General features: G+C 37.8%; 1 protein-coding gene across 1 annotated transcript in view; it reads left to right on the top strand.

The window, feature by feature from the left end:
- BOK (BCL2 family apoptosis regulator BOK) overlaps positions 1-12263 on the top strand; it is a 29831-nt gene that overhangs the window by 7365 nt on the left and 10203 nt on the right. The window contains exon 3 of the mRNA XM_015824510.1: positions 4107-4235. Coding sequence (XP_015679996.1) covers positions 4107-4235 — 129 coding nt within the window. The remainder of the gene's footprint in view (positions 1-4106; positions 4236-12263) is intronic.

Here is a 12263-nt window from a genome sequence, read left to right as displayed (position 1 = left end):
AACTCAGACTCCATCAGTGTATGAGTGAATTTAGGGGTGGGGGTAGGGAGTATGCAATCCTTGTAGACTTGAACTGCAGAGCGCTTGCTGTTTTATTCCCACACCTTGGAGATTAGCTTTTTGGAGCTCTCTGCATTGTCTTTTTGTACTTTTTTACATTCTAAAATTATGTGTGAAAGCAGGAGATTGGTGCTATATTCACATTCATGGAAAAGTGAGTGATGCAGATATGTAAATATTTTAAAGCTTTGGGTAGTGCCATAGGCAGTCTGCCACAATTAGAAGGCCTTCTCTCCCAAGCAAAATAATCAACTTATATGACAGCAAATAGCTTTCCCTAGGAGTTTCAGTTATATCTCATCCAAATGTGGTTTTATTTTTCTCAGAAGCTGCCGTCCTTGATTTCCTGCCTTTTTTTGCTTTATTTCATGAAGGAGTTTTACACACTCTGGGCAGAAAGTTCTTATTCTCAGAAAAAGCTAAGTTCCTTATCAGGCTGTGCATGTATATGCCATGTTTCCTTTCTCTCTTTTTTATCAGATTACATGGAACAATTTAGCCCTTCAGAGGGTCAAATGTTACAGCTTTCTGCCAAATATTTCATAAGTTGGTTTAAATGAGATTTCCAAAAGATTGTGTAAGTAACACATAAAACAAAAGAGAGGAATGGAGGGAGAAATGGCTTTCATGTAGAGAGCTATTTATTTTATTACTTAAAAAAACCCATTTAAGCCATTCTTCAAATATAAAACTCCCAGGTTGTTATTCACTGTATAAGATGAATAAAATATAATACCAATAGATTTTCAAAAAAAAGAAAGTATAAGACTTTTCAACCAGCAACTTAATTTTTTCAATAAGTATACCATTTTTCTGTTTAAGTGAGAAGTCAAAGCAGCTGGCAACAATTAAAATATAGAATATTAAAAGCTAGAAGAACTAATGCTAAAATTAATTAATAATGAATTATCAAGAAAAATACATTTTGGTTTCTCTGTAAAAGCTAGTGATGGCCAAGCACAATTCCTGAAGCAGTACATTCCAGATGTAGTTAAGATTTAATAATTCCTGGGGTTGAGCTTGATTATTCGTGACTACATAGCCATGTTGATATAATATTTTTGGCAGCATGCAGAATGGTTTGCCATTGCTTTCTTCCAAATTCCACATAGAAGACAAGATTTTAATATTAACTGAAAATGCCTGTCAGAGGAAAGGAGTTCACACTGATTTGATGCTGAAAAGAAAATATAGATAAATCTTCCTATTGATGAATGATGCTCTGGCACATATGAAAGAAGAACTAAATGCATATTTACCATGTTCAGAACTGGCTAGTAGCTAGTTCAAACTGGTGGTGAAGATGTAGGATCCAAGACAGAGAAATGAGTGGATAGAAAATGGCAACAGTTATCAATGTTTGTACAATGGGAACAGATAGGTGTGGAACACAATAGGTTCTCATCCAGCAAATCTAACAGCTGGTCCATCTAAGTGTATTTTTTATACACTGATTAGTGGTGGCTCTTGAGGGTTGTAAATTAGATTATTTTCTCGTTGTACTACAGTAATAGCTGTCAGGACCTGAGCTTCTGACTTTTCACCTGCAAAACAAGAGCACTATGCCTACTGAGATGGTACTTGCAAAATGTCTGGAGAAGTTTGTGGAATTGATGGAGCTGGAGATTTGTTCCCAGAGATTCTCCTTTTGCAAAGATAACAAACACCCCTGGCTGCTTCCAACCTCTTTGTGCTCACTCCAATTTTTAAAAAATATTTGATGATGTTGAGAAAGTTGATGTTGGATATGGCCTTTTCTGGGTGAGATAATCTTTCTCCTATGCTTCTGTGGGAAGGGTATATTGAGGATCAAGGAGAGGCTGCCAAGCTAGGGAGAAGTCAGAGAAATAAATAAGGTTCCTGATTTTAGCACCTCATGTCTGCCCTAGTGTGAAATAGCTAGTGACACATTAGTCTGCTTGATGAATGTTTCACAGCTTCAGGCAAGCCATAAACTTTTATCATGTTCCAACCATGGAAATCTTTTTTTTTTTTTTTGCTTCAGATGAGGTTGACAGATTGCTTTAATGGGATACACCCTTTTTTCAACAATGAAAAGTTAATCCTCATTTTGTCTGGGGTCCTAGTGGAAGATTATCACATTTTTAGCCATATCTGAAGCAAAACAATACCACATTTCTAAAGATATTGGGGGCAAGTTTGAACAAAATATTATTTTAAACATTTGAATCCAGAGCTTTAGCTTTAAAGATGATTAAAAACAAAAACATAAGCAAGAAAATCTGGTAAATCGTAACCACACAACTGAATAGTAAAAAAATATATCAGACTAGCATAATATAAAGCTGATGTACCCTCCCCCCATCCGGTTGCTCTTAATCCTTTTTTTTTAAAATAGCATCCAGTGAATCACATAAAATCAGGATTAAGACATAGATTATATTGTCTTTTGCTCTCCATGCTAACATAAGTGCAGAAGGGCACTTTGCCATTTTTCCAATAGAGGAAAAAAATCTTGCTTTTTGAATTGAAAGTAGCAGCCTCATCTTAAGAAATATCATGTTTGCCTCTTTCAGTTTGATAATCCTTTTGTTGTGTTGGGAGTATAAAATCAGAGTTCCCAGCACAGAGGCCAGTTGTAGGAACGGCTGCCCTGATCTTTTAGAAAATTGTCAACAGCCCTTTTTTGTTACTTCTTTTTTATTTTATTAGTTTATAATATAAAATACAAAACTACAAAAGAAAACAGTGGGAAAAAAGGAAGGAAGAAGGGAAGGGAAAAGTGTAGGGCAAAGGGAAAAAAAAGAAAAGGTGTTATTTCTCACAAGAACATGCACACACACACAGTATGAAGGTCAAAATACATGACTCGGTTTCACTTCTTGTGGATGTTTGTAGTTGCATGTCTACTTTTAGATGTAAATACCACATTAGGGCAACACCTCTTTAGGTCAAGTCAAAGTCGCAAAACAATTCTCTGAAGGATCAGAGGAATGAAGAAATAAACAGTGATTGACTTTCAAGTCCTTGATCTGACGTGATTTGTAGAAACATTTTTAGAGCTATTTTTTTTAGTTTATTTACACAATGTTTGCATTAGAGGAATATGCATTGAATGTATATCTTATGAACAAANGGGAATAGATGCTTATGAAGCACAGGCTAAGGAGGTCACCCCAGAGTAGGAAACAAAGACACTCACTGCCAAAAAGCATTATACAACTGATTGAATTGAGAATATTTTCAACTATTTTAATTTGGGTACTAATGTTAGGTAGCTGTTGTTTAATTTGTATCTTTTCTAGGTTGGCTGCAGGTCTATCATACTATATCTCATCTCATGATAAAAGTCAAATCATGAAAATGACCCCCAGATATCTTAGCTGTGCTCATTTTGCCTTTCTAAAGCACAGATTACTAGTCTCCTGTTTTTTCTTTATCCTTTGATATTCTCATTAAGACTTTATTCTCAGGGCTACCCAGGGAAATCCATCTGTCAAGGGAAACCCATCAGGTAATAAGGAGAGGTGTGGTCTTTCTACTAATGGCACACAATCTGTGGCACATTATTCTTCCTAGTTCGCATTGGGAATGGTCCTGTCTCTGCTGAAAATTAGACACTCCCACTAATGATATTACCTATTGGGTAATGAAACATCTGCAAGCAAACAGTGAGGTTCAGAGAGCTCCAGCGACTCACTGTATGTATTTATTTAAAAGATTTGCTTTGCTGCCCATTTTAGAACCGTAACTCTGGGTGGCTCACAACAATTATATAAAACCAACATCATACAAAAAATAAAGGTAAAAAAGCAACACAAACAGAAACAAAGAAATCTGGTGCCACAACAAATTCCCTTTGATGGTGCCAATAGTGCTGTATTCCCTCTTTGCCTTCACCCAGTCCCAACATTTTAGCTATTATGTAAGAACATGTTATTAGCTTTATGCTTTCATCCTATAATTTTATTGATTTTTGTGAATTTGCATCCAGTTTGAATGTCTTAACAGAAAGTAGGATTCAGATATTTGAATAAATATGTTTTGCATGTGTATAAAATGCTTTTTTATGTTTCTTTTTTTAGGGGATGAACTGGAGTATATCAGGCCCAATCTTTATCGAAACATAGCACGGCAGCTAAACATATCTCTACATTCAGAAACTGTGGTGACGGATGCATTCTTGGCTGTGGCCACTCAAATCTTTTCTTCAGGTGATGTATTAAAATGCAAATGTACGGGCAGAGGAAAGAGAAATTAGAGAAGGCAGTGTGTGTGGGGCATAGCAGTTGCTGGTCAGTGGAGTGAGTGGAGGCCACTTGGCAAAGAATACCACTGGCATAAGCAACGAGGTAATGGATGTTGCACTAAAGATATAATGTAAGCCAAATGCACATTTTTCTTGGGTAAAGAAATATTTGGACCTCTCCCTGTTTTCTGTCTTCCAGAAAGGGAGCCTCTTTAATGTCAAGTGATTATTTTTATACGTTCCTGGCAACTGCTATGTTTGCTACAGACAGTTCTGTTTTTCTCCTCTCTTTGGTTTGTGAGATTGTATATGCTCCTGGCTACAGAATGAGCTTCATTTTACTCTGTTTGTTTCTCAAGTAACAAACAGTAAGAAAAAGTCTATATGGAAAATCAAGGAGTATCATTATTTGAGCTTCTTGTCTTTATTCCAGAGACTCATGTTTTTGCCCTTGTCTAATATATATCGCAACACTGTGAAATAGGCTAAGTTTTGTGTCACTTTTGTGTCCCATTTCAGATCTGATTTATAGCATTACACTGGGTGTTCATAACAGTGGGATTCATTTTTTCTCTAGCTCTGCACCAATTTATTTGAAATCAGAACAAAGCTAGTCTTGAAATGATAATGTAGCCCTGCAAGGCAGTGTATATTTCTGACTGGAATGGAGTGGATATATTCAGCCTCCAGTTCCTGGGCAGGCTGTTCCTTGCCATAAAAAATTTGGTGTTGACTTCCTGAAGACTGTCTGCAATGGTAAGAGTTTATCTCCTCACACGCAAATTAGTGGTTGCAAAATGGCTGATAAGTTGTTCTTTCACGTTCAGAGCTATTTCAGAGATTAACAGAAGGAAATGCTTTTTCACAAGAACAGGGTTACTGTGAAATTTATTCTCAGTATTATGATAGCCATTTGGCTGGTTAGAATAAGACTGGACATTTTCATGGAGAATCAGACTTATCAGTGATTCTTGTTTACTACCTGCTGAATTATAGGCAGCACAGCTTAAATTCTTGTTGCTGAAAGCAACAGCGGAAGGGACAATCACTCTTCAGTCTAGGTTGGGAACTTATCAATACATCCAGCTGGCCACTCTGTGCCAGACAGAACTATAGTAGATGTGCATATGACTTCTTCTAGCAGGTTGGTTATTATTTCCATGCATTTTTCAGTGCAGCAGAGGCAAGTCATTGTACTTATGTTAAGTTTAAAAAATACATTGAACCTTCTCTTACATCAGGGGTATCAAACTGCCAGTCCGCGGGCCGGCTGTGTCACATGGAAGCCATGCCCACCCCATTGCCGGCAATGGCAAAACAGTCCCGATACGTTGAGCAACATCACATGACGTCGCGGGTTTGACACGACTATCTTACATTGTTTCCATCATACATACATGGGAAGCGGTAGAGATTCAATGTCATTCTTTCACTTTTCTGCATGTCATATGGGGGGGAATAGTGATTGATTCAAGATGATCCCTGTGTATTCTCAGCATTTTGAGGATAACAAGTGAAAAATATCATTGATTAGTTTCAAATTTCTTTATGAGAAGTGAAAATGGTATGGTATGGAAGTAGCCATAAAGGTTTTATCTACATAACATGCTCAGCAGGGCTCTGTCTTCATCATGGTTAAGGTACTGATTTATCAAACATTAGACAGACTGAAGGTTCCCTTGGTTTGCTACACCCACTCCTTTTGGACCTCGTAATTGGTGATGATTATCACTTTCTACTTTCAATTCTTTGTAAATAACAAAAACCTGTAGTTGTCTGACCCAAAATGAAGTAATTACATTTGGGATTCAGGAAAGCTAATATTACACCAATCCTCTTATTTTCAAAATATTAATGCTTATATGGCCATAGGGCAGTGGTGGCGAACCTATGGCACGGGTGCCAGAGGCGGCACTCAGAGCCCTCTCTGTGGGCACGCACGCCGTCGCCCCAGTCCTAGGCCTTCAGCTGGGTTTTATAAAACCTTTTTGCTTTAGGCCTCCGCCACCATGTGCAAAAAAAAAAGAAAGGTTCAATGCGTCAATTTCAGCTTCTCGCGGGGAAAAAAAAGATCTTGCAAAGTTGGAATTAATTGATTGAACTTTTTAGTCCCACCTAGTCTGTCGTTACCACCACACCCACACCCACCCAATTTGCCACGCCCACCCAATTGGCCACACCCAGCCAATGGGCCACACCCACCCGGCACTCGACGATGCATAAGTGGGTTTTGGGTTGCAGTTTGGGCACTCAGTCTCTAAAAGGTTCGCCATCACTGCCATAGGGCTTTCATTACTTTGTACCTAACTATAGTACAAACATGCTGGCATTTTTTCCTATGTCTCTATCATGTAATTCTCATTTCATCGCTGAGACATGAATGAGATGGGTTTAACTTTAACTCTTTCGCTGTACTTAAGTTCAAGTAGAGTTTTCTCCCTTAAACCGATCACATCCAATGGCAACTGTAATGTATGGTGTGTAAAATCTGTTATTGTTCACCACTCATTATGTTGGTATAGAAACTAAGGAAGATGACTTTGCCAGAGATATGCAGAAACTGCTACTTAGGCAAAAGTTGATAACTTCCTGGTTTGTTCTAACTGCTGGGGCAGACAATCAGGGGCGAAATTAGGCATATGGTATCAGGTGAAAGTGGAAATGTGTTTATTGGCTGTTTCAGACTGATATAAGCATGCCTTTCCCTAAGGATCCCCTTCCAGCCTCTTCTGTTGCCATTCTGCTGTTGTCTGCTGAGGTAGCCAGATAGAATGGTGTGTGAAATCTGAAGGAAAGTGATGTAACTGTTTGAACTAATTTAACACTGAAATAAGACCACCTCTATTTTCATTGCCTCCAAAAAGTCCATGAAGGGATCTGAAAGCTTTTATAAAGAAAAGAAAAGGAAGAGTGGAAAAAGTGTAAATGAAAGTGCTACTCCTTTTGTGACTTGATCCATTTAAAAAAAAAACCTTTTATTTAGAATGCAGTGTAAGAAAGGCAAAGGAAAAAAAGGTGAAGAACAGAATCTGTAGCCACCTCATTCCTGATGATGATGATGATGATGATGATGATGGATGAACGTTACATGATCAATAGAATATTTTTTCTTATTAGCTGGTGATGTGTGGAGGAGGGAGGACAGCAAAGCCAGAGGAATCAACCTATCCCTTTGATTTTTATGCTCTTTATACACAAAATCAGGCCAGAACAGAGGCAATAGAGTCAGGGTAGGAATCAACAAAAAAGGCACCAAATATCATGCCAGAATAGTTTTATGCTGATTCAGGATTGGGTTGATAGTAATTTAAGTCAACAGTTAAGTGTAAAAACAAAAAAAATGGAACAGAAGAGTCTCCATTTTACTGCCACCCGTGCATGCTATTTTGTTTTTCTATAGATCTAGTGGCTGTTTAACTGTAAGCTAACTTGTAGTCTGAGTTGGATATCATAGCTGCTTCTTCTTAATAGTTATCCATTGTGATTAATGTAATCTTATTTAACTACAAAGTTAAGACCACAAAGTTTCTATGCCAGAACAAGATAGTACAACAAAGGACCACGTGGCTTAGCATATTGCATGAATGCCAGCAATGATAGTTCAGCATGGCCCATGAGTCTGATGAATTTGAAACTGGCTTTCCCCGATCCCAATGACAAACCAAGCAACTTGATCATATTGATTTAGCGCTAATGAACCTTTCTGTACAAATGTGCTTCAGGCTTTCTTGAATCTCTTAATACATATGCAATTTAAAAATGTATCAAAATGTACAGTATGTTTATAAAACATAGTTGTTTTGTTCAGATAGGCCTTTTTTAAAAAAAACAACAACAACAAAGAATATGTTTTAAAAATAATATTTTTTTCAGTGCCTCTTTGAGAACAGGGATCATTTTTTAAAATCTCCTTTGTCAGAAGGGATACATTGCATAAGACACAATATCAAGAAAGTGGGAGGTTGTGGTTGCTCAGGGAGGGAGGCGTTTGGTATTTCTGAAAAAAAGAGAGAGATTAAAGCTGAAACCCTGTATATGCTTACTGGATTTAGCTTTGTTGAATGGAATAGGTATGATTTATTCCATTTCTCTGGAATTATGTGACAATATAACAAAGCATTGGCTCTGTTAAGAAATGAAAAACTTAGGTATCAGTGAGAACCAAAATGTCTCATACTTTCCAAACCGTGCGCTTAGTATGGTAATTTCTCAGGTACTGTGTATTTTGCTTTTGTATTCAGTAGAAAGGGAGGTGGGTAGGTCTGCCTTTGGATTTTTGTCACTTGTGCTCACATCCACATGCAATGCATATGTAAGTGATGCCATCTGTTTCTCTCACACAGAAAAAGACATACAGAAGCACATTTAGTTCTTTCATTGTAGTACAGGACTTGTTCACATTGTAAATGACCATTCTCTTGGGACTTTGAAAATGGATGTGCCAGTCTATGGTATTAAGTATAAACAGGGAGGTAATTATATGGAGTAAACCTCAATACAACACATCAAGTTGCCTAGCTAATGTGCTGCATGTTTTTAAAAAACTAATATAACAATCTACTAAAAGGGCTGGAATGCTAACATTATTTTAAAAAACCTAATTTCCACTCTCAATTGAAAATCATCCTCCATGATGGATAATACATTTTCTCATTTGCCTAAGCTCTGTGGGAATGACAATGGTAGACAACAAAAATATTTCCTTAGTAAATCACAATACAAAACCATTTAACATTGTATTGTTTAGTTGTCACAATTTAAGTTGCAATTAAAAAAAAACAAGCTTTCCTAAATCCAGAGGTTAAACTATCAGTGATAGTCTTTTAATGTCACCTTATCAGTTTCTATTAAACACAGACAAAAGTATCCTGCAAATATAGCTTATGACTGGGAGTAGACATTTTGTGGCTGGATTTGCACAACTTGTGGGTTGTTGTATAACATGAAGAGGCAAGGGTATCTGCCAAGGTATGGTCAAAAAACATACCCTGCTGACTTTCCTGTGAAGAGACAAACCCAAACAAGTCATGTTTAGTCTAAGGTAACTTCAAGGACTCAGAATTATCAAGTCTTTCATATGGGTGCTCATTTGAGGTGTCATATCAATTACTTTAAGAGGCAGTTGGAAGAAATGGATAGAAACTGCCTTCTGTTATAAGCAAGACATTGTATAAACTAGTATGTAACAATAACAATAATAGAGTTGGAAGGGACCTTTGAGGTCTTCTAGTCCAACCCCCTCCTCAGGCAGGAAACCCTATACCATTTCAGACAAATGGCTGTCCAGTTTCTTCTTTAAAACTTCCAGTGTTGGAGCATTTACAACTTCTGGAGGCAGGTTGTTCCATTGATTAATTGTTCTAACTGTAAGATTTTTTTCCTTAGTTCTAGGTTGCTTCTGTCTTTGATCAGTTTCCATCCATTGTTTCTTGTCCTGCCTTCAGGTGCTTTGGAAAATAGGTTGACTCCCTCTTCTTTGTGGCAACCTCTGAGATATTGGATCACTGCTGTCATGTCACCCCTAGTCCTTCTCTTCATTAAACTAGACATATCCAGTTCCAGTAACCGTTCTTTGTATGTTTTAGCCTACAGTCCCCTGATCATCTTTGTACTGATCATCTTTGTACATCTTCTCTGTACTCTTTCTAGAGTCTCAACATTTTTTTATATGATATTTTATGTGATATTCGGTGCTTATTTTAAGGTGAAACTACATATACTCAATCTCTTTGCAACTGCTCTTCTCTGTCAAATAAGTAGCAAGGCGCAAGAAGTTGACTCTAGACTAACTACTCCCTAATTATCAGTTTTGGTAGGATGGAGATGACCTTCCACATTCTCTATCTGCTGATCTATTTTGATATTTCCTATATCTATGAAAGATAACAGTAATCATTCCAGACTAAGACTGACTGAAATTATTTTCCATCTTTTTATACCCAGGCTGCCAGTTCCAAAATGACTAGCATTTGACAACACAATTTATTGCTAGCTGAATTATTCATGTAAGGTTTATAAGGTGTAACCATTATATATAAAGCAAGGGTTTCTGTGCTATTAAAAAGCTTTACTGAAAATAAACCATTGACCATTGACCTCTATGTAAACTCTATCTGTTAAACAGGATCTTTCTGAGATTCAGAGTCTTGGAACAGAATTTTCATCATAGGCCCCTCCTTGACATTTTCTTGTCATTGTGTCTTGTCCCAGAATATAATTTCTCTGTTAAAGAAGCTGCTGAAGTTTTATATAATTGTAAAAAAATCATCTGTATTGACATTAGAATTAATACAAATGTGTGTTAAAACTGTATACCTTAATATGGAATGAAAAATATTGTTTTGATTTAGTTTTACATGCAAAGTGTAAGACACCTACAAACTGTCATATTTTTTATGTTTTTATAAACTATTATGAGCAATGCTTACACATAATTACAGTGTATTTTTCCTGACTTATCACACTGAATATGGATAAACATTATTTTACTTTCAGCCTAAATTCAATTACCTTCTATTTCTCTTTTTTGATGTGATTTTAAACAAATTTTCTGTTGAACTAAACCACTGGAATACTTGCATATTGTTAGATCCACTGAATGCATTATCACAACTTTCCTTTATTTGCTTGATGTGTGAAATAGAGCAAGATAAAAGCTAATTTTTACAGTTGGAATTACTGTAAAAGAGAGGCTGGAGTTAGATGCTATTATGTCCTGATTGCTGTGGCCCCCTGCTTTTCATTCCAGGAAACACTCCTCAACCTATGACCACAATTAAGCCCAAAATTTATTTTGCTAAGTGAGAAATTTGTTAAGTGAGTTTTGCCCCATTTTATAACTTTTCTTGCCATATTTGCTAAGTGAATCACTGCAATTGTTAAATTAGTAACACCATTGTGAAGTGAATCTGGTTTCCCCATTGATTTTGCTTGTCAGAAGGTTGCAATAAATACATGTTCCTAAAAAAAAAAAAGAAGGTTGCAAAAGGAGATCACATTACTCTGGGACACTGCAAACATCATAAATGTGACCATGAGGGTGCTACAATGGTCATAAGTGTGGAAAATGGTCCACACTGTTGTAACTTCGAATGGTCACTAAGCAAACTGTTGTAACTTGAGGACTATCTGTAGTAATAACAATATATATTGCTGGGTTCAAAAGAACTGTATTCTAGACAAGTACTATAACCCCTGTGGAATGAGAGAACTACAGTACTGATAAAGGTAATTCCAGAAGACATTGTAGACCAGGGCTTTTCAACTGGTGGTATGCATACCACCTGTGGTACATTAGTACGTGGCAGGTGGTACGAGGCCCTGCCCAGCCAAGTGTAGCGAGGGAGGGAACGAGCCAGTGCAGCGCAGGACTTACTGTGAGAGAGTCCTCTGGAGCTGCAGAGTGGCTGGGGCTAGGCAAAGGCCCCAGGCTCACTTCCAGCTCACCCAGGAGAGAAAGGAGGAGGAGGGAGGTGGAGACAGGATAGGCTATAAAAGGAGGCAGTTTGGGTGGAAGAGGGAGAGAGAAAAAAGAGGCAGCCTTGGGAGGAGGCGGAATCAGCTCTAGGAAAGAAGGCGGAAGGTGGGGGGAGAGGAGAGGAGAGGAGATCAAGCAGGCCGGCCATGAGCCGATCTACAACTTCTATGGCAGCCATCTGTGCTGGCAGCAACAAACAGGCAAGAAATGCAGCGGGGGAGGGGTCGCCCTCCACGAGGAATGAAGAAAGGCAGCAATGAAGAAAAGCAGCATCGGCTGGAGGTGAGGCATGGAGGGAGGGAGGGAGGGAGGGAGGAAGATGGAGAGTGGAAGGATTCTTATGTGCTTTTGTGACTTTGAAGTTCTGGGATTTGTGCAATGTGGGCTTTGTGTTCTTAAGGAGTGTTTGGCAATTTCTATTTGGCTGATGGCTGATGTCTCGTGTTAGCTTCTATTGCTCTGCTATTGTTAGCTGTAAGTTTTGCTGCAAGGGATTTTGAAGTATTTTTCTCCTGA

This window comes from Protobothrops mucrosquamatus, unplaced genomic scaffold, assembly GCF_001527695.2.
Source record: "Protobothrops mucrosquamatus isolate PMUCROS unplaced genomic scaffold, P.Mucros_1.0 scaffold_191, whole genome shotgun sequence".
Lineage (NCBI taxonomy): Eukaryota > Metazoa > Chordata > Lepidosauria > Squamata > Viperidae > Protobothrops > Protobothrops mucrosquamatus.
The sequence above is the reverse complement of the archived record's forward strand: the minus strand, read 5'-3'. Positions and strand labels throughout refer to the sequence as shown.